Genomic DNA, 21,451 nt, shown 5'->3' on the forward strand with positions numbered 1-21,451 from the left:
CGTCTGCAAAAAATTATATTTGTTTCTATAAAATCATAATGAATATAAAGCTTTTGTCGTGAAATAATTAAGAAAGTAAATCTACAGTGTGAAATATACTAATGTCAGAAAAGTCTACAGCACTCTACTTGAATTCTTAATGGAATAATAGGCACTAAACATTGTTAAAATTCATTGTAAAAATAATAATGCAATAAATACACAGGGATATGCAATTTTATTTTATTAGTTTTTTGAAGGATATGAATACTTATGTTAACAAATAATTCCAAAGACAAGTAATATTTAATTATATTACAATTTTAATAACTATATGTATAATAAAAGGGAAACATATCATTATAACATTTTTTAAAAACATTTTTATAACATTTTTTTTAAGAATCATACATCTCAAAAATATTTTTATTTTAAAATAATATAAATAAACAACAATAGAAAGAAAAACAAATTTATCAACATTAAAACAAATTAACAATTCATTAAATCACAATCATGAAAAATTTCCAATTGTTATCTATTGTACTTAATGTATGCAATAGATAAGAAAATATTTTTGAAATATACATACATATAAAGACTTATAATTTATTCCTAGAACAAGCTAAAATACTGAGCATTTAATATATACACCAACAATATTCTTGCCTCACAATATTCATAATAAGTTAAAAACTATCCATTTATAATAATAAAAATTCACAACATAATTAAAAATTAATATCACATTAAAGAGATATGTTGTCAATAGGAATTTTACTTGGCACCTTAACAATTTTCGTTCTTCTAATACTTATTAGTATTATTTATAAGGTACAGTTTCTTTGGGTTTTAATTTCAGTGAATTTGTATCCAACCATTTTCTGCAAATACGTTGAATTGAATCTTGTCCACATTGCTCAGCTGCAACCATTATACGTCTTATGTCCAATGCTGAGTTCAATTTTAAAGCAAGAAGATAAGCAGACTTCAATTTTCCACACATCAAGTATGCATTTATCTAAAATAATTATGAAAAAATTACACTTTAGGGCAAAACAGTTTTTTTGTTTTAAAGAATGATAAGGAATCGGAAATCAAAAATTTTTATAATTAAAAATCTAATATAATTATTAAGAATAATTGGAAAAGTTTTTATTAATTTTAAAAGTTTGCTAAAAGTACATGTATTGCAAATTAATTTAAAAGCCTGATAAGAAGCTTCATTCCCTTTAAAAATACATAAAAAGGAAAGAAGCGGTTGACATGTTCCAAGCACTTCAAAATAGGCTCCCATTTTCAAAGCTTGCCACACGGGAATTAGAAGAAACGAAAGGGATTAGAAATAAAATACATAAAGTTTCCAACAGGAAATAGAAAAATAACGAGGAGAAACAAAAATAAAAACATCACAATAGCCAAGAGAAAAAATAAACAGTGGCAGAAAGCAGCAAATTGGGGTAAAATGCATATGTGCAAAATATGGAAGGGTGCTTAGGAACTAATGTTTTCTTTCCATAGCATGTGGAAATGCATTTGGCACTAACTTGCTAGTCTCGGCCACTATGGTTTTCTAATTTTGTTTCTCATCTTTATTTTTCCATTTATCATGGGCAATTTTACGTTTGTGATTTCAAATCACTTATGTTTCTTCTCATTCATTTCTGGCAAATCTTGAAAATATCTGCCTATTTTTGAAGTTCTGGAAACATGTCGACTGTTTTTTTTCAAAAACTTTTTATGTATTTTTTGAAGTGAATGAAGTTTTTATCCAGATAATTTCCTGGCTTCAGTTTCTTGAGATTATTTATTTAATATGAAATGTGTTTACTTAAACTTGTTTAAATATTTTTTTTTTAGAAAAATAAAATTAATTTGTTTTATAAAAATAAAAACCAGACTATATAAATATTAAACAGCCATTAAGTGTAAAGGTTTACATTAACAGATTTTTAAATTTTTCTACTAGTTCATCACTCAAATGCTATGCTAAAATAAAAACAGCAATGAAATTTCACTATATGTATATCAGTGTTTTTATTAACAAATCATGCAAAAAACTTATAATGATTAGTTTTGTTTTCAAAAGCAAATATTTTCTTTTTAAAAAAAATTTGTTTCTAGAAGGAAATATATTTTGGAAGAGAAATCTTGATAACGTGCAATATGAATATAAATGTTGCAATTTATTGCACCATCTATAAAAATATAAATGACACAATAAATTAGATGCATAAAAGTTACCTATTTCATTTTAAGTAATATCTTCCTGATTTGTTATACACAAAAACTATTTCACAAATTTCTTACTCTTTTGTAACTATTCTACTCAAAAATTGTTTATGAATTAAGTGTAAGAGATTTTATATTTAATACAGCATTAAATCACGAACAGACACTATTTGAGATGAACATTTATTTCATCTCAAAATGTTTATTCCTCCTACTTCTTAAAACAAGGTGTTAAAATATTAGACTAAAACTTGTACACATTCGAGTTTTTCTCATTCTTTTATTACAAGTTTTCTCTTTCTGTGCACTTTACACAGCAGATAACTCCCTACTTTTTTTAGTATGATTTTAATTTGAGCATAAATAAAAGATATTTTTTTAAACACTTTTTGACAAAACAAAATTTAAAAATTTTGTTATAAGTTTTTTTTTTGTTTAGTAAAAAATAAAATAAAAATATGTATAAAAATTCATATTAATACAAAGAATATTTTTAAACCCCTAAATAAAATAAAAGAATATTTATTTATTTAATAATGTTATTATTTTTTGATTTACTAAAGAAATAATGTATGTTTTTTAAAGAAATTATTACAATTTTGAATGTGAATGCTTAATGTAATTAAGTTTTATTTCTAAAAAGTTAATTTGTTGTGCATTTTTGACAGCAAAATAATAATAATTAAATAATCAAAATATAAGAAAACATTTTCGTAAATAAAAATAAAAAACAAATACCTTGTTGGAGTCTGACATTAGCATTTTAATAATGTCTTCAACATCACCTCCCTATTAAAAAAAAATCATAAATAACTATTATTATTTCTGGAAGGAATGAAATGGTTTTTAAAATAAATAAAAAATGATTTTAATATATGATTCAACTTCAGAAGAAATAATCTTTTATACAATTTTTGGATGATTAACTAAAATAATGAACATATGCTATAGAACAATGGTTACCAACTGGCGGCTCGTGGGCCACATACGGCCCACTAAGCCTTTTTTTGTGGCCCGCGAACTAAAATATATTTGTTGTCATTTTTTTGAGGACAATTTTCGTAAAAAATCTATATGGGTTTTAAATATTTTTAAGTTTTATATCTTATTAATTTGATATCTGTTGCACATTAATTGTTTAATACATAGGTGCACAATTAAAATTATTGTAGCCAGAATTTTCTAATATGCAATTAAATATTTTTAAAAATCTACTTCTTATTTTAATTGTAATTCAATACTTTTGTTTTGTACTACTTGATAAAAATCTGGCTGTAATATTTAATGTTCCTTCAAACATAAGAGTCCTACATAAAATTTTGATAAAGTTGCGGCCCGCCATTTGACTGGTGTTTTTAATTGCGGCCCCCGGCCTCATGTAAGTTGGAAACCCCTGCTATAAAAGAATTAAAAGTAATAATAAAATAATATAGGTAATTGATGAAAGGAAATAGCACAAAATATAACTATATATTTAATTCTATCAAAAATCAGATTTAATTAGAGATTTTATATCTCAATATAGTTAGGAGAATTAAGACAAATAGATGAGTCGGTGATTTTCTTAGAACCAAAATTTATCAAAATGAAATGATAGAATTAACATGCAGTGCATTGGCAAAATATCTATCTGGTGGAATCTCAGAATTTATAGACATGCATTCTATTCACAGTATCTATTATATGCAATACTAGCATTAAACATCTATACATTTTGTGAAATAATTAGCTTTTCAAAACAGCAACACTTGATACTTTTATTCAGCTATTTATGTTATTAGGTAAAAAAAAAAAAGATTTTTATGATAAAATGCTTTTACATTAAAAGAATCAATTAATAAACAATTAATTATTAATTTATAAAACTTTAGAGTAGTTACATGCTTCTTATCTGGTAAAAAAATAAACGTAACTTGATAGAGCTAACATGATTTGTAAGAAAGCAAGATATGAGGGAAATTAAAGTACAGGGTGTTTATAAAGTTCCGAACCCATTTTGATGTTTAATAACTCATAAAATAATAAAGATAGATTAAAATTAATAACATAAATGGTTAGATAGACTCAAAAAGTTTCATGACCCTTGTCAATGAACTTCCACGTGTGCCCCCTTCGTCGCACGGAGAATATCAAGTCGATAGTCAATTTCACGCCAGGTAGCAGCAAGCATGTCGGTGTATGCATTCTCCATAATATCCGCTCGAATAAAACATCACATAGAAAAGTACTACATAGAACAAACACATCAAAAGTAAACATAACATTGCAATAGTTGCCAAAAACAAAAGAGAGAAAAATGCGACAATATTTAGAAAAGTACAAATATTTAGACTGGAAAATGAAATTATCTGAAATTAACCACACGTGCAGTCGATATATACAAAAGTAAAGATATTCAAACCTGAAAAGGAAAATATATGAGCTATTCCATCAATAAATGCCATAAGTTTGTTTATATCTTCATTATTTTTTGAGTTATTAAACATCAAAATGGGTCCGGGAATTTAAAAACACCCTGTATTATAATCATTTAATATATCTTTCTTTTTTGCAACCCTAAATCTGGATAAGTTTGAAATTACTTATCAAATTATAAGTACCTAAGGATATGGAAAGACAAGGTTTATTGAAATAGGCTATCTATAAAAGAAAAAAACCTTTCTCATAATGGAACAATTTAGCCAATTAATGTGAAGTCTAGAAGAAATCTTAAAATACACATACTACATTTTATTAATACGGTAAAAATTTCTAGTTTTAAAAATTTACATTTCATATTAAATGCATTTAAACTAATTACCTGTTTGTGAACTGTTGACACACACTCTAAAATAATATCATCCACCTTTGTAAGTTTTGAAAAGAGGCATTTTACACTAGCTAAATAATGAGGCACTTGTTGTTTTTGTTTCGTCCTTACTATTTCTCGGCCAGCTTTACATAAAATTGCAGTTGCATTCAAGTTAAATATCTATAAATAGAATTTTGAATTATGAATGCTTTAAAATTTGAACATGAAATTAGAAATAATAAGTATCAGTAAAAACAATAAAAACTATTTCATTTTAAAAAGCTTATTTTGGTTGCATTAATTAAATAAGAAATCAAATAAAATAGGAGAAAATATATGCTACAATTAAATGATAAATACAAAAAATAGTAAGATGCCCGAGTAAGTGATGTATTACTTTAATTAAAAATAATATTTTAGACTGATTTTAAAAACAAAATCGAGAGTCTATCTTCTTCATAGTCAGCATTACAGCCTGGTGTAGGCTAGAGTTGTCCCAACAATTCAGTTTGTTTTACATGAAGTTAAGTTTCTCCATGATGTCAATGATATGAAGGTCTTTTTCTTAAGTACCTTTATGTAATTTGTTTTCTTTTTTTGGGTAATATGTTCAAAAATAAGTTCACTAAAAGTCAATTAATTATTTAGGTCAGCAACAACTCTTGTAAAATTGTTAATCAACCATTTTATTCAATAGTAAATAACTGCAATGGTATTTATTTTTTTTTTCTATATAATTCATGATTGTACTGAATTATCCAGAGCCCATTCCATAGTAAAATATATGCAAAATTACATATTGAGATTTTTGTCACATTAATTAATCCATAAAAAGAAATAAAATTATGAGAGTCTTATAAAAAAGTAGAACAAGCAAAAGAAATATATATATATACTAAAATTGCTACTCACAGAATAGCAAATTTAGATTTAGTAGCAAATATCGAGTCGAAGAAAGTTCAAATTTTAACTTACAAATTAAAATAGTTTGAATACATTTCTTTTTATCAATGCAAAATATAAAACATTATTTATAAATAACATTTTCCAAAATAAATAACTTGAACTGCCTCATATTCTGATAATAACTGAAATTTTTAAATTCAACAGCAATATAGCACACACACATATATATATATAAACACAGTCGGATCTCTATTTAACGAAGTCGCTCAATCCTGATAATAAGTTCGTTATATGGTAAATTCATTAAACAGAAAATCACCTTTTGAATTACTGAAACACAAAACAGGTTTTAAATTCATAAACACTAGACATAATCAAAATAGCAATTGATACACCTTTATCTTGTAAACTAGTATCTACTATTTATTTTATAAACCTTAGCCATAAAAGGGAAATCTGCATGGAAAGCAAGAATAGAGCAAAACATTATCCAGTGTTACACTATCGAGCTACATACATTTTTAACTAAAAAAGGCTGAATTTATGTATAAAATTACAGCTGCATTTATTATAAAAGTAATTTTAAACATGCATTACCATATGCGTTCTTAAGTTTAATTGCAACTGATAAAATCCGTTTTGTCTCAGTTTTTCGTTTGAAATGCAAACAAAAGGGGAAAGAGATTTTAGTGCTTTCTCTGAAAGTTAAGACGATGGGAAAATTAATTCAAAGTCATTTCCCCCATAAAATGTGTTAAAGTTTGAAATGTTCTGAAATATTTTGGGAAATAGGAAAAATGGATCTAAAAAAAAAGTTCGTTAAATCGCTTAGCTATAAATCGCTTAGCTATTTAGAAGTTATTTTATGAAGAAATTTCCAAAATGATCTTGGTTCCTTGAAAAAAATTGCAAAATGGAAGTTCATTAAATAGAAGTCCAACTGTATTTCACACTTTAAAAAAAAAAATCAGATTGGTAACTTTTTTTGCAATAAAATGGAAATCTGAATGAAACGTACAATTAAATATGATGGCGAAGTAAGTTACTAACAGGCACACTTATATATTTTTATATAAATATATATTTTTTAAAACTCTAACATAAATTTCGTTTTAGAGGAATCATACAGAACTCATTCTATCAAAATTAGGATAGTGATAAGAAAGGAATAATATTAACAATAAAATTAAAATATACATTTGATACACCACAAATTTTTTATTTATTAGAATATTTCATTAGCAGAATAAAAAAAATGTAGGCATACTAATTTATCAATTGAAGAATATTTAGCAACATATAAATATGTAAATACCTGAATTATTTTTGCAGCTAATTCAAACCCATCATCTATATTTACAGCGTTAATGAGTATCTGTATGAAAAATTATTGAAACATAAATCAATTTTTTAAGAACACAAATATTTTCATGTAAAATATACATCGAAGAATTGTAAGGCTCTCTAATGAATAAACTTATAATTCCCTAAAACTTTTATAATTTTCTGGAGCTTCAAATAAATTTTAATAAAAAAACAAAAAAATTAATTTTGTGAGAGAGAGGGGGAAGAGAGGTAATAAATGAAAAAAAAAATCCATAAGTTAAACTTATATAATAGGTTATACACATTTTGAAATGATTTCTGAAACATTTCTTTGATATTAAAAGACAAAAACAAAAAGTTCATAAAAGCTTTCAAACTCTTTTTATATAACAATTCCTTTAAAAAAAAAAAAAAAATCCATTTTAGAAATAGCAACATGTTTTAGTAATTTACAAACAACAGAAATTAAACAAAGATTAGTTTTTAACTCCCAAATAATCCTATAAGAATTTGTGAGATATTATACAGTTGCACAGTGAATGCTACCTTTTCAAATAATCTGATTTAATAATTTTATGAAGTCTTCTATATCTTACATTGCATCTTATCAACTTTATGAACCATATAAATATTATTTTTTATAAAACATTTAAGCAATTGTTGTCATTCATAAAAATGTAAAAAAGGTATGTAAAATTAAGTAGATAAAAAAAGGTACAATTTAAAATCCAAAGCTCATAATAATAATAATAAAAAATAGATAGAATGTAGCAGAAATAAACAAAAACTTGTTTGAATTTAAACAAATCTATACCAGCAGGCAATAAAACTGTATCTTTATAAACAAAATAAGAATGATCAAAAATTGATTTATAGATTTGAAATAAATTAGGTAATTAAAAATACAAAACATAAATATGAGTTTATTGGAGAAACATATTGCGTTATATTTTAGTGAATTTGAGAATTTAAAGAAATGTAAAACTAAGTTATTCAATTGTTATTTAATTCAGCATGAACTAGTTTCATACTACTTATTTAACAGAAATTGTGGTAGTAAAATCATTACCATAGTTGCAACTTCACTTTTCATTTGAGAATTGCCAAACAGGTTAGGTGGACAATGTGTCTCAATTTTATTGACAGCAGTATCAATCTCATGCAGATAACCATGACCTTGAGTTTCACATAACTGAAAGTAGTTGGAAACTTCTTCTTGAAGACTGATTATCTGAATGTAACTGAAAAATACATGCAGTGTATTGTTAATAATTTACAAAACTTAGGATAATAATGCATAAACTACAAAGTTACAAAATATCTATACAATATATTTAAATTTAAAAAAAATTATAGAAAAAATTTATAAAGTTTGGCACTTATATAGTGTTTTATAGGTTAACATGAGAAATGGAGAATGCTTATTCTGATAGTTGACAATTTATATTTCTGCTGTCCATTACTTATTCTCAAACTTAAGACAGATGGTCAATTTATAGAAGGGCATGAGTAATTATTTTTTCTATAATTTTTTACATCATGTTATTTTTATACACATCACATCATTGAAGTTTTTCATGTTGCTCTTATATGTTGCAAATTAAAATAAAGATAAAAGATTTTAATGTGACTTGAAGTTTTTATTTATCATCATAAAAATTTATACCAAATTACCAGATTGAATTATTTGTTATGTAAATTGAATATTAAACTGATCAGTTAAAAAAAAAAACAAATATGCATATTGCGTTAGAGATGTAGGGGAGGTAATTATCATAAATAACTTTTTTAAAATATCAGTACACAAGAACATCTAAGCAATTAAAAAACATAAGAATATATTCATTTCAACATTTCAAAATTGATTTTGTTACAGGTACTTACAAATCTATTTCTTACAAAAGCTGTTAAAAAGTACTTTTTAAAAGTGCTACGCAACCTGTCAATAATGATGCTCGACAAATTAATTAGACTTATTTCAGCAGTCAACATAAAAGACAGACAAAAGCCAGGCTACTAAGATTTTGCTCTTTTTTATTAAATAAGATTAAATTGGCTCATGATAGTAAGGTCAATTTAGACAGTTGATTAACTTGATAAATTTTAATGTACAATCAAAAAATTTAGTTACAAAGAAAAATAGAAAATAGTTTAAAACTTACCTTTCAACTTCTTTTATGTTAAGAATTTTAATATTTTTCCTCTTTCTCCAAATATCATTCACAGGGTCAGATTGTTTTAAATTATTCAGATACTTTTCATAGTGCTTCTTTGCATTGTGCAGAAAACGACTTCGATCAAAAAGAACTTTGTAAGAAGGAGCAGGTGTGAGATAAAAATTAATGGCACTTTTAGCTGCTCGTGCATAGTCCTGTATTTAAAAAAAGTTATTATAATTAGTTATTTGTCTATTAGAAGAAAAAAAATATCATCAAGCTTTATTTTTAAAGAGGACACAAAAATGAAATACGACTATAATGAGAAATTTTCTTCTGTTATATTAAAAAAGATTCATTTAAGAAATTTAAGCATTGTAAAAAAAAAAAAAATANTTAACAAAAAAAAAAAAAAAAAAAAAAAGTCTAAATACATAAAATGTGGTAGCTGAAATAATTATTTTATATCAATATGTGTTCAGGTTAATGCTTGTTTTAAATGTAGATATATCTAAAATGGCCTTAAATAATTTTACTTATAAAATGATCACACACAAATGTAATTATATAAAAGCATTACATTTCTTTAAATTTTTATTATTTCCAAATCTATTTAACTGATTCCAAATGAATTGTCTTCATGCCACCAAGTTCAAATCAAATCTGATTGAATTTCCCATCTGAAAGGGAAGAAGATTTCCCTAACAGCCTTTTTGTAGGGATTAAAGCAGATTCACAGTTGGAGTTGCTACAAAATGCATCGAAAAACATAACTGGGAGGGTGGATTTTAAAAATAATATCCTAGTTTACTTTGACGAAAATAAATATGATTATGATTAAAAACGTTACTTTTTATTATTATTATTAAAATTTTCAGGATAATTCACATGAAAATGTCTTTGGAACATAATAAGTGTTTGTTGATTGTTGTAGAATAGCATTTACTTTCTTTCTTTGATAACATTTTTTAACAAATTAAATTCTTGTGGAAATACATAGAAGCTATAGTTATGAGTTATTGAAAAATATATAAAAGTTCATAAAAATTATAATACATTGTTTTTATACTATTGCATAGTAAACACTAGAAAAAGTAAATAAAATTTGTGAAAAGAAGAGAGAGAGCTATTTTAATCCTCACGGATGGAAAAAAGAGAAACTTTTTTATTATTTATGTAGAAATTTTTTTTAACACCAGAATAAGCAGTATGAGATTCTATTAGTTGACAGTACTAGGAATATTAAAAGTAGTCAATTTCATTTATTGATTTTTAAATATTAAATGGTTTTTAATGATATTGTATCGTGAAAACATATATGATCATTCAAAAAGCAACTATGAAATTTAACTATAGTCAAATCTCCATTTAAGACCATTTTTAAACAAAGGTGACCTCTGAAGGAAGGTCATATTTTCATGGAACTGAACTTCTTCCATAGGATTTACATTAGGCAGATCCTCTAACAAAGAATTTCTGAACAACAGCCACCCAAAAATTTGATGAATAGCTAGTTATGATAAACTGATCACCGTAATGAATAGCTAGTAAAAATTATATTTCAAAGTGTATTATAGTTAATTTTTTTCACTTATTCCTCTCTAATTTGCAATTATATTATTTGATCATAACTAAATGTATTGTTCCTTAATGGTTATTACAGTAGTTATTTAAAAAAAAATGTAAGCATTCTTACAGAAGCCAATCGTAGAAGCAATTTGACAATTTCATTCCACTTACTACAGATAACCAGCATTGTTTTTTGATGTCAGCATGAATCAAGTCAGTCTTGTTCAGGCATTCATAACGAGCAAAAATTTTTAGTGCTCACTGGTAAACTTTTATAAACAATACAGAGAAATTATTCACACATGCGAGATAGTAGTAATTTTTTCATGCATGTAATCAATATTTGTCTATGTGATTTCCTTTTTTTTCTTTCTAGACCGTAGTTAAATGTCTGAAGACTTTTAGTACAATATAGCTGACAATCCAAGTGATATACAAGCGACAATGTGAGTTTACTACAATGCAAGTGAAAAACAAATAACAATTGCAAGCAAAAATTCCCAATCTTAAATTATAAAATGGAAGTTATTGAAGATAGTAAGAAAGAAATAAGTTTCATTACAAGACAGAAAAAAAAATGCAAATTAATGCCAGTTAAAATAATAAGTAATAATCGTTAGATCAGTATTTTGGCGTATTAATTTGTTTGTGATTCGTTTTACTATTATTATTTTAGTAGATTATATCCGTTTTTTATCTTTTGAACAATCAATTCGTTGGTAACTCCAAATAGCGGCCACCTCTTTTCATTAATCATATTCACAATCAATCATTTTCATCAATCATAGGCACAGTCCCTCAAAGAAACGTTTTTGATTTTACTGTATATATATATTAGGGCAAAAAGTATGTTGCAAATTTGTAAGGCACGTGTAGAAATATGTAAAGCACGAATCATAGCCACTGATAATTATTTTATAGTGGCCAGAGTTTTATTTTAGCAGTTCCGAACCACAATTAATTTTGAACCAAGCAGCATTAAAAAAAAATTTTGCTTGCCAAGTATAACATAAAATTTTTGAACATAAAAAAGTTGGAAAGGAACATAAAAAAGGAGAAAGCTATATAACTAATAATTACTGATCAGATAACAAGTTACCTCCATGAAGAGTTGAATTTCATACAGAACATTGAGGTACTTTAGCTTTTCTAAATATCGACAGGTTGCGAATAAATAAGAAGACCATGTGTGTAGTAATGGATCAACAGATGACATTAGTTGCTTTAAGGAAGAAAGTTGTACATTTTTCAATATTGGCATAAATAAAGCTTCAATGAAGACATCTGGCTCACACTTCTACAGAGTAAGTAAAAAAAAAAATATATAAATTCAGTTTCAGACTAATTAATATGAAATTACGTACAAAATCTTTTGTAAACATACCTTTTCAGTAATATATTCCAGTGCTTCACTGATGTATCCATGTTTACGATAAAATCCGATGGTGGCAAAATGTGTGCCATACATATTGAGATAATGGAGGCATTCTTGCTTCACAATCGCATCCAGAGTATAAAGTTTAGTTTCAAACTATGAAAATAAATAAATTGATGAAATAGATAGGCTAATTAAAAAGTAAAATATAGAACAATAATTTAGAAGTTATTCTTTGGTTGGGAGTTAACAATAATAACTTTTTTAATTTTTAGTTTAAAAACATTACTAAACATGAACTTTTGACTTAAATAATATTCACTTTAACATAGTACAATCGAACTCATTTATTATGAGCACTGACTTAACGAGAACCCAGTTTTAACAAACAAATCTAAAATTCTTGGATGGTATAATGTTAAGTCTAATGCTAAATTTTGTGATTCATAAAATTTTTTGGTACTTCCACTTCTCCCTGCTTGATAATACGTTTAACATTTCAAAAACAACTGAAAGTCAGTATGAGTCATATATCTAGCTAACATGTTGGCTTTTTCTGAAAGCAGGGGTGCCAATGTTTTGACATGACAATGTTTTTTGAGCCATGAGTCTTATTCGAAAAACAATAACACACAAATGAGAGTATAAGAAGATTTAAAGCAAACAGATTAATTTTGTTTTGTACTGTACAGAAATAAAAATAGATATAATTTATTTATAATTTAGTGGTTATATTTTTTTACAAGCACTCAGCTATAATGAGTAAATATAGCAGTCATGCTCGTTATAAGCGAGTTCGACTATATTACACAGTGATAGAGAAGATGATCATAATTGTAAGCCAACTAAAAAATATTATCAATACATTAAACACTATTATAGAAGGCAAATAAATTTTACATAAACAACTTTTAACTAAATTAATAATGATGGAAGAAAAAAAAAGTGAAAGGTAACAGATAGTAATAATAAACTTTTTGTTCACAAACAAGTCCTCAAAAGTGTTTGTTTTAATTTATTGTCTGGTGAATCATAAATATTCTTTTCTTTCTTTCTTCTTTTTATTAGTTTCTCTAATAGCTCATAATTAAAAGATTCGAAAAACAATAACACACAAATGAGAGTATAAGAAGAGTTAAAGCAAAGATTAATTTTGTTTTGTACTGTACAGAAATAAAAAATAGATATAATTTATTTATAATTTAGTGATTATATTTTTTTACAAGCACTCAGTTATAATGAGTAAATATAGCAGTCACGCTCGTAATAAGCGAGTTCGACTATATTACACAGTGATAGAGAAGATGATCATGATTGTAAGCCAACTAAAAAATATTATCAATACATTAATCACTATTATAGAATGGCAAATAAATTTTACATAATCAATTTTTAATTAAATTAATAATGATGGAAGGAAAAAAAAGTGAAAGGTAACAGATAATAATAATAAACTTTTTGTTCACAAACAAGTTCTCAAAAGTGTTTGTTTTAATTTATTTTCTGTTGAAACATAAATATTCTCTTCTTTCTTTCTTCTTTTTCTTAGTTTCTCTAATAGCTCATAATTAAAAGATCGGAAAGTCCAATTTTAGAACGTCCCTGTTTCAGATTTTCCAACATTTCTTTGAATGATAATGAGGAAGCATTTTCAAATAATAAATTAAATAATTTAAGAACTTTTAAACTAGTAAAAATTTAAATACCTGCAAAACATAAAAACATTTAATATTTACAAATTTATTATGTACTTCAAAGATTTAGTAAAAAATATATTTATAAATACTATAACTACCTGTGTCAAACCATTTTTGATATTTCTTAAAGAAGCTAATGATCTAGAAATAGCAGCAGCCTGAAAGAGACAAATGATTACTATATTTTCTAAAAATAGAAGTAAAAATTTATGTACAAAGCCATACGTCAAAACATTTTACCTTCTCAGTTCCAGGATATTTTGACTCCTCCAAAACTTTTAAAATTTTATTAAGAATTGGATTTTCTTTTGTTTGATCATTTTTATCTTTTACAATCTAAAACAAGAAAAAAAATTTAGATTTCTTGTTTTGTTCAGATGAAAATTATTTCACTTCAAATTTTTATAAAATAGCAAAAATACAGATAAAAACTTTCAAAGTTAATGTAATTTAATCTTCCGAGCAATGAACCCAATGATAAAGCTATATTGAAATTTATACAAAATTTTAATTTAGAATTGAAATTGGCACTATTTCTACATCGAATAACCTGGGGAAATTGGTTAGTGATGTAGAAAAGAAAGTTTAAAAGCTTCTAAAAAAATCCAGGACTAATGCTCAAAAAGTATAAAGATATTACAAATCAACAGTATTACAAAAGTACACAGATCAAATCAATCATAACAGAATACTTATAAATTGCTTTATTAAATGTGCCATGTGTGTAAAATAGACAAATCAGATTTGAATTCTAATAAAGAAAAAAAAATTTTTTTTTTAATGTTCCCACTTAGTAATGCAAAGTAGTGTAAATACTTTATGGATTATGGGATGCAATATCATTTTTGTTTAGCTAACTATGAGATTCTTCGTTCTAGTAACACAAATATTGGCTAGTTTTCTTCAAAATATTTTCAGTGTGGATGATGTTTTCATTACAATTTGAGACCTTCAATGTGTATAGTTCATGATTTCATTTTTAGCAAGAATTGTAAAAATAAATAATCATTTCTCACTTAAACAAACTTCTTTCAATGAATAAACATCAAGTTTTTGAGTTAGTTGATCGACCAAACAAAGAAAAAATAGGTGAGTAAATAGAGTAATAGAGTAAATAGGTGTCTACAATTAAAAGTGTAAATGGCAAAGACATTTTTAAAACTTGATTAGTTACAGGATAAAATCAAATTAAAAACGCAGATTATTCAGAATCAGATTCACCTGTAGTAAACATTGAATTGCAAAGGTTATTAATAGCATTATCTGCAAAGCTTAATTTATGAGTAAAATGTTTTGATATTGAACTGCTTATTTATATGGGTATATTGATGAAACTATTTTTATGGAAATTCCACTGGGCTATGAAGAAGAATATGATAAGAACAAAGTTTGTGAATTAAATTGCAGAATATATGGAAAACTAGTCTTCCTTTAACTAAAAGTAAGGATGAATGTTTAAATCCAACAAATGATTTAGTCAATCAGACATATTATCATGAAACTGTCAATGAACTTATATATATATTTGACAAACAGAACACACCCCAATATTTTTATGTACAGGGTATCTGCTACATTTTAGATTAGCTACATTTAGACCAAGAATTTTTCATGAATTAACGAAGTTACTATTTTCTCTGACAAAAGCACAACAATAAATTTAAAAAAGCATTATAATAACATTCATTGAAATGACAAGTATAAACAAAACTGTCATACTCTGCATCTTCATATTTATAGATTTTAAATTTAAAAAACAGAGTAAAGAAAGAGTTGTAGCAATAAAATAGCTGAAAAAATACAAAAGCAAATAATTTCTTTTTCTTTTAATTACATTCTAAAGATACTTTTCTTGTTCATCGGAAAGGATAGAAATACTCCTGATTTTTCCGATCTCATTTCGGAATAAAAAAATTCGTCAATGACTGGCTTGTTTCAGCTGAAATTTTAAATTCATAAAATAAAAATTAATAAATAATAACAAAAATTATGAAATCACAGAAGTTTAAAAGATAATTCACTCTAGAAATGTTTTTTCTTTCATTTTTTTGAAAGAACACCATAAGAAATTTCTTTTATAGAGCACAATAAATTTTTTAAATATTTTAATCAAATATGACTGTGAGTGGGAATTTTGTTACAAATCCAGATATTCGGAACACCATGAAATTAGGGGGAGGGGGTACATTCCATTTCAAAAATAAGATTTTTAGGCGACCTAAATCCATGACTTTTCATGATTCTTTTTTAAAAAAAAAAATTAAAATCGAGACATTTCATGACAAATTTTGTTCAATACTGAAATTTATGACTTTCCATGATTTTTCATGACTTTCCAGGTGTGTGGATACCCTGTACCTTGTATCTTAATAGTAAATGTTATTTCATCCTTGGTTCTCTGAGTCCACATAACTACAGAAAACATGATTTTTTAAAATAAATTTGCATCGAAAATGTATTTAAATACAAAGCAATAAACGTAAAAAGCTTCCATCAAACCTTTAAACATTGTTGAAATTTAGCTCTTGCAGTCAACCAATCACCAGCTTTTAAACAAAACAAACCCCAACAAGACCAGACACCATTCTTATCCAAATTGAATTTCGTTGAAACTTCGAGAGCTAGATTCATTCTTTCTTCTTCTAAGAGTTTATCTCGAAGTTTTCTGCAATGAAATAAATCAGGTTAATACATGTTTATAAGTCATTTGATTTTTGTAAAGAAATAAAAGTGGTGTAAGTATGTACCTAACAGTATCACCATTAGTAAGTGCTTCCCTAGGAATAAGATGCCTGCAGTTTGCAGTAACTAGCAATTTAATGATGTCCAAGTGCTGGAAATATAGTTCAGCTAAGGCTTCTCCGTCACTGTCCTGTACTTGGTGACATTTTACTTTGGCATTCATCAATAAAGATTTCATCATACTAAACGATAAATTGTAAATAATAATAAATCTAAATACTATAAATTGATAAAAATTATAATATGTATTTATTAAATTAAAAATCAAGAAGTTTCTGAGAAATCGAATTTCAAATAATTGTATTTCAAATAATTGTATTTTTCAAATTCAATTTCCGAGGAACTCATATAACCAATTTCACTGGAAGTTTGCATTTTGTTACGTAAAATTACATTCTTTAAAATTATGTAAAAAATTGTATACCTTACAATTAAAATTTTTTTTGACAGTTATTAATTAAAATAAATATATGAAAGGTAATTTTTGCATGAAATTATTTTTGGATAAAAGAGTTTTATAATGGTGTGCGAAAGCTTTTCAATCCACTTAAAAATTTCTTGAGATATGGCAAACCACACAAACAATAAAATTAACATTAAAGAGTCCAAACTTTGACTGCTCGCCTGACCTTACTATTGGGATCATATTTCCCAGATTGCAGTTACCCCCTATATTTTAGGGGTCAGGAATCCAAATCTGTGGGAAAAAAGGTGCATTCATTCAGAGAAAGTACGTTTTTATGTCTGATTTCATAATTTAAAATATCGTCTGCACTAATTAATTAGCATATTTGAGGCCACCCTTTAGAACCATTAAGATTGAGTTCTAAAATGTAAAGATCTGATCATTAAACCAAAAGTTATTCAGGAAGTTGGGTTTTTTTTCTTTGTACTTCCGCACTGTGCATATAAAAAAATTTGGATAAAAAAAATGTCCCTCTAATTTCATAATTCCCTCTAATTCAACATTTTATAACAATTAGTTATAGTATTCAATATTTCATTAATCAAATAATTAAAAGAGATTTTTAATAATTTTGGGTAAAAAAACAACTACTTTTAAATAACTAAACATTTTTACAAAAGCAAATTAGTAAATGGTCCTATCCCACAATTAGCTATTTTGATAATTCGGCAATCATTCAATTTTTAATATCAATTGTTTTTAACTAAAATGATAAAGAGATTAATTAGTTAGTTGAAATGATACAGTTGAATCATATAAGATTTGTTACTGCATATGCTTAAAATTTTAAATTAGTGAAAGAAATTCGCTAAATTTACAATTTATTAAAGTGTTAATCCACTTACTCATTTTCTTTTTCATAAGATAACTCAAGAGTACTAATATTTCTGATAATCACAAATCTAGCAAGATAGACAAGAAACCTTAAATATTTTGTGCAATTACTGCATGGTCCCTTAGTTGATATTTCAAAATTAAAAATTTTAATAACTTCTATCTTTATTTATTCAAAAAAGGGGAAAAAAATCCAAAAATTTACTGTTATTGAGAATCCCAAAACCAGATAAAAAATTTGATTTGCAAATGATTCATAACTTCAAGCATTTCATTACCAATCTGTAAATAAAGCAGTGCACTAACACCATCGGCTTTCCAGAGAAGCAGTATTAATGGATTTTTGCCAATAGGACTAGGACAGAAAAGGATAAGGAATTTTTCCTTTCAGGAAAAGAAGTTTTAAACATTCCCCCCTGCATTCAGCAGAATTCGGAAGGTTTTCAGCTAGATTCCAGAGGGCGGGTGATACAACCAGAAATTGCAAGTCAACAGTAAAATGCGAGAGAGTTGGTACACTTGCAAATCATTGTGTCCCACCAGTGTTTTTAAAACATTTTTCTTTAAATGAGAAGATAAAAGTTTTGAATTTTTTAAATCGCACATATCCAATTGCTGTTTATCATCGCCAGAAATGCTCAGGCATGAAAAAAGAATTTCAATAATCTATGAAGTGATCGTCTATTCGGCCATTAACTTTTCTTAAAAATATTATTTTGAGCAAACGTAAAACAAAAGAGTTAAATCCACCGTATTTTGCATAATTTAATAGGGAGAAAAAAAATTCCCTGGAATTTCAGGTTTTGGGGGTAAAATTACGTCTTCCCCAAACTTTTTTTTTATCCAATCTCCCATTACCTGACTTTCCTCGATCTTCTCAATGCATGCAAACCCTACAAAGATAAATAGAAATTTAAAAAAGCATGCTAACCTTATAATTAAACTGTAATCGACTTCTAGAGGCAGCTTTCCAGATCGACGAGTTTTAACTTTCCCCAATAGTCGATCACATAAATTCATTAAAAATTGTGCACACTTCTTATCATCGGTGTGCAGCTTAAGAATGGAATAGCATAGAGAAATGCTTGGTGTCTGAAAATACAGCATAGTTAAGTTGAAACATAATTTTTTATTGCACAAAATAATACTAGTGTTTTCTTAATGCTACAATTTAAATGAAAACTAAATAAAAAAGATAATATCCAAGTTACACACAAATAATACATAGATTTTTCAAACTGTTGTAAAGTACTTTTAAAAAATAGAGAAATCCGCACTATCCCTCATTAACCTAGGGTCACTCTTAATTTTTTTCCATCAAAATCATGTAAAACAGAGTAATTTAATTTAATATTAAAAATACCTTTGGATTGTAAAACTGATTTCAATCATTTCTATATTAAACATCTGTAACAAAAAGAGGTAAAAATGTCTTTTTAGCGCTTTATACAAAAAACAAATTTTACAGTTAAATTTTAATCACTGCATCATATCACGCATAACACATGCAATGTTAATTGAATCATTTGGACAAGTGCACCATATTTATAAATATTACATGCCAAACTCTGGTTTTGGAAGTGATTTGATACAACTAGAATAACTTTGAATTCACAAAAGTGGATAAACTAATGAATGAAATGACTCAAATGTGTGGGAGTGATGATCAGTCCTAAAAAGGGTTACTTTGATTTCGAAAAGATTAATGACAAAATTGAGTATGTAAGGTTACTTTGTGAGACAACTTTACATGAAAGTTAATTACTTTGTTTATGTAAGGGAAAACATTAAAAACAAAGCAAAAAAATAAATAAAATGATTTTCTTTAAATTACAACATAAACAAAAACATGACAAGTTTTTTCAACATAATATTCCTCAGTTTCCCTTTAAGAAAAATGCAATATGTTTTTTAACTAAATTTTATCATCCACTATGCATGGTAAAATAATAAGTGTTAAATGAATTATTTTTCTATGGCAAATATCTTAAACATCTTTACACTGTGAGTCGCATCAATTTTAAAAAAAATATTAATTCAGTTGTTTAAGTTGTCCTTTTCTCATATCACCACAGATTTTTTTTACCTTTGAGTATATGATACAAATGTACCACAATGACAAAGTTATTGAGGCTCCTTTCTGTTGTTGTGATGGGCTGAAGTTCAATTCCCAAAGGTGGATTGAAGTCCACAAAGCTTCAGGTCGATGGGTGCTAATTTATTTTGAAAGTATAGGTGATGGCATACTATGGTGACCACATAGACACCATATTGTGGTTGTTCGCCGCAAAATTAAGAAGCCTCTCAGGCTCATAACAAGCTGTAGAAGTAATCCTTCACTTTATCTAATACAGATACAGAACTCATTTATAAATCACTTTTGAATATTTGTAATGCAAATCTAAAGCTATATATAATCTAAGTTGGTAAGAAACATGGGCATGCTATACTTTGTTTCTCCACGCAAATGGTATAATGAATTTATTACAAAATATTAAAATAATCTCCAATAAAATCATACTATTTGTGTATTATGGAAAATATGATAACAATAAAATATTTAAATTGTTAAATTAAAATTATTAAATATTAAATTAATTGTTAAATTAAAAAAAAAATTTTTTTTTACTTGTTCATAAGAAAACTCATTCCTGACAGAGGCATTTTGTTCACTATCAGTAGAAAGAACCCATCTAAACATCTGCTGACTGTGTACACTACTTGTACGCCTTCTCGGACCAGATGGGTTTTCAAAACTTCGAGGACTAGAAGACATCACTAATAAAAATAAATAAATAAATGTATAAATAAGAAGTTTGACACAAGAACTTACAAAATATTTCATGTATTAGACATTTGTAGGATTGTTTGTAATAAAAGGTCTACCTAATTAACCTTTGAATTTAAACAAGTTGTTATGCATTTTAAAAGTATAAAAAATAATTTTCATACTAAATCATTTTTAAGTGTTAAAAGTTAGAGATTTACCAAACATGAAATTTTCTTTAAATAAATTCTGATAAGAAAATGATAATTCTAAGAGTTAGGCTTACCTCAAGCTTTCTAAAGTAGAAAGTTTACAGTTTAACTTGTTTTTGGTAAAGGAAAGTAAATTTTTATCTGATATTAATTTTTGAAGGAAAAAAAAAACAGTTAAAGAGAGTGATTATACTATATAATAGAAATTATTCTTACTCCATTATTGACTGAAATGTTTTTCAAAATTAAGAGAAATGATTTTTCTTTAACAACTTAAACTGAGAGTTTTCTTAGCATTAATTTCAGTTTTTAGGTAATTCTAATAAAAGATATAAAGATCCTAATTTGAATAAATTTCATTTAGAGAAAATACATTTTTTGACATATTGAAAAGAGAGT

The 21,451-nt window shown here is 26.1% G+C and overlaps 1 protein-coding gene across 2 annotated transcripts in view; it reads right to left on the reverse strand.

Annotated features, from left to right (window-relative positions):
- Positions 1-208: 208 nt before the first annotated feature.
- LOC107442780 (zinc finger FYVE-type containing 26 spastizin) overlaps positions 209-21,451 on the reverse strand; it is a 67,224-nt gene continuing 45,981 nt past the window's right edge. For both annotated transcript variants that reach the window (XM_043046278.2, XM_016056420.3), the window contains 14 exons: positions 20,703-20,851; positions 19,005-19,165; positions 16,779-16,955; positions 16,531-16,696; positions 14,272-14,367; positions 14,130-14,189; positions 12,344-12,490; positions 12,059-12,256; positions 9,397-9,605; positions 8,304-8,475; positions 7,224-7,283; positions 5,012-5,182; positions 2,950-3,000; positions 209-1,000 (listed from right to left, as the gene is read on the reverse strand). In XM_043046278.2, coding sequence (XP_042902212.1) covers positions 803-1,000; positions 2,950-3,000; positions 5,012-5,182; positions 7,224-7,283; positions 8,304-8,475; positions 9,397-9,605; positions 12,059-12,256; positions 12,344-12,490; positions 14,130-14,189; positions 14,272-14,367; positions 16,531-16,696; positions 16,779-16,955; positions 19,005-19,165; positions 20,703-20,851 — 2,015 coding nt within the window. In that variant the 3' untranslated portion in view covers positions 209-802. The remainder of the gene's footprint in view (positions 1,001-2,949; positions 3,001-5,011; positions 5,183-7,223; positions 7,284-8,303; positions 8,476-9,396; positions 9,606-12,058; positions 12,257-12,343; positions 12,491-14,129; positions 14,190-14,271; positions 14,368-16,530; positions 16,697-16,778; positions 16,956-19,004; positions 19,166-20,702; positions 20,852-21,451) is intronic.

The sequence above is a fragment of the Parasteatoda tepidariorum genome, chromosome 8 (assembly GCF_043381705.1).
Source record: "Parasteatoda tepidariorum isolate YZ-2023 chromosome 8, CAS_Ptep_4.0, whole genome shotgun sequence".
NCBI classification, from domain to species: Eukaryota; Metazoa; Arthropoda; class Arachnida; order Araneae; family Theridiidae; genus Parasteatoda; species Parasteatoda tepidariorum.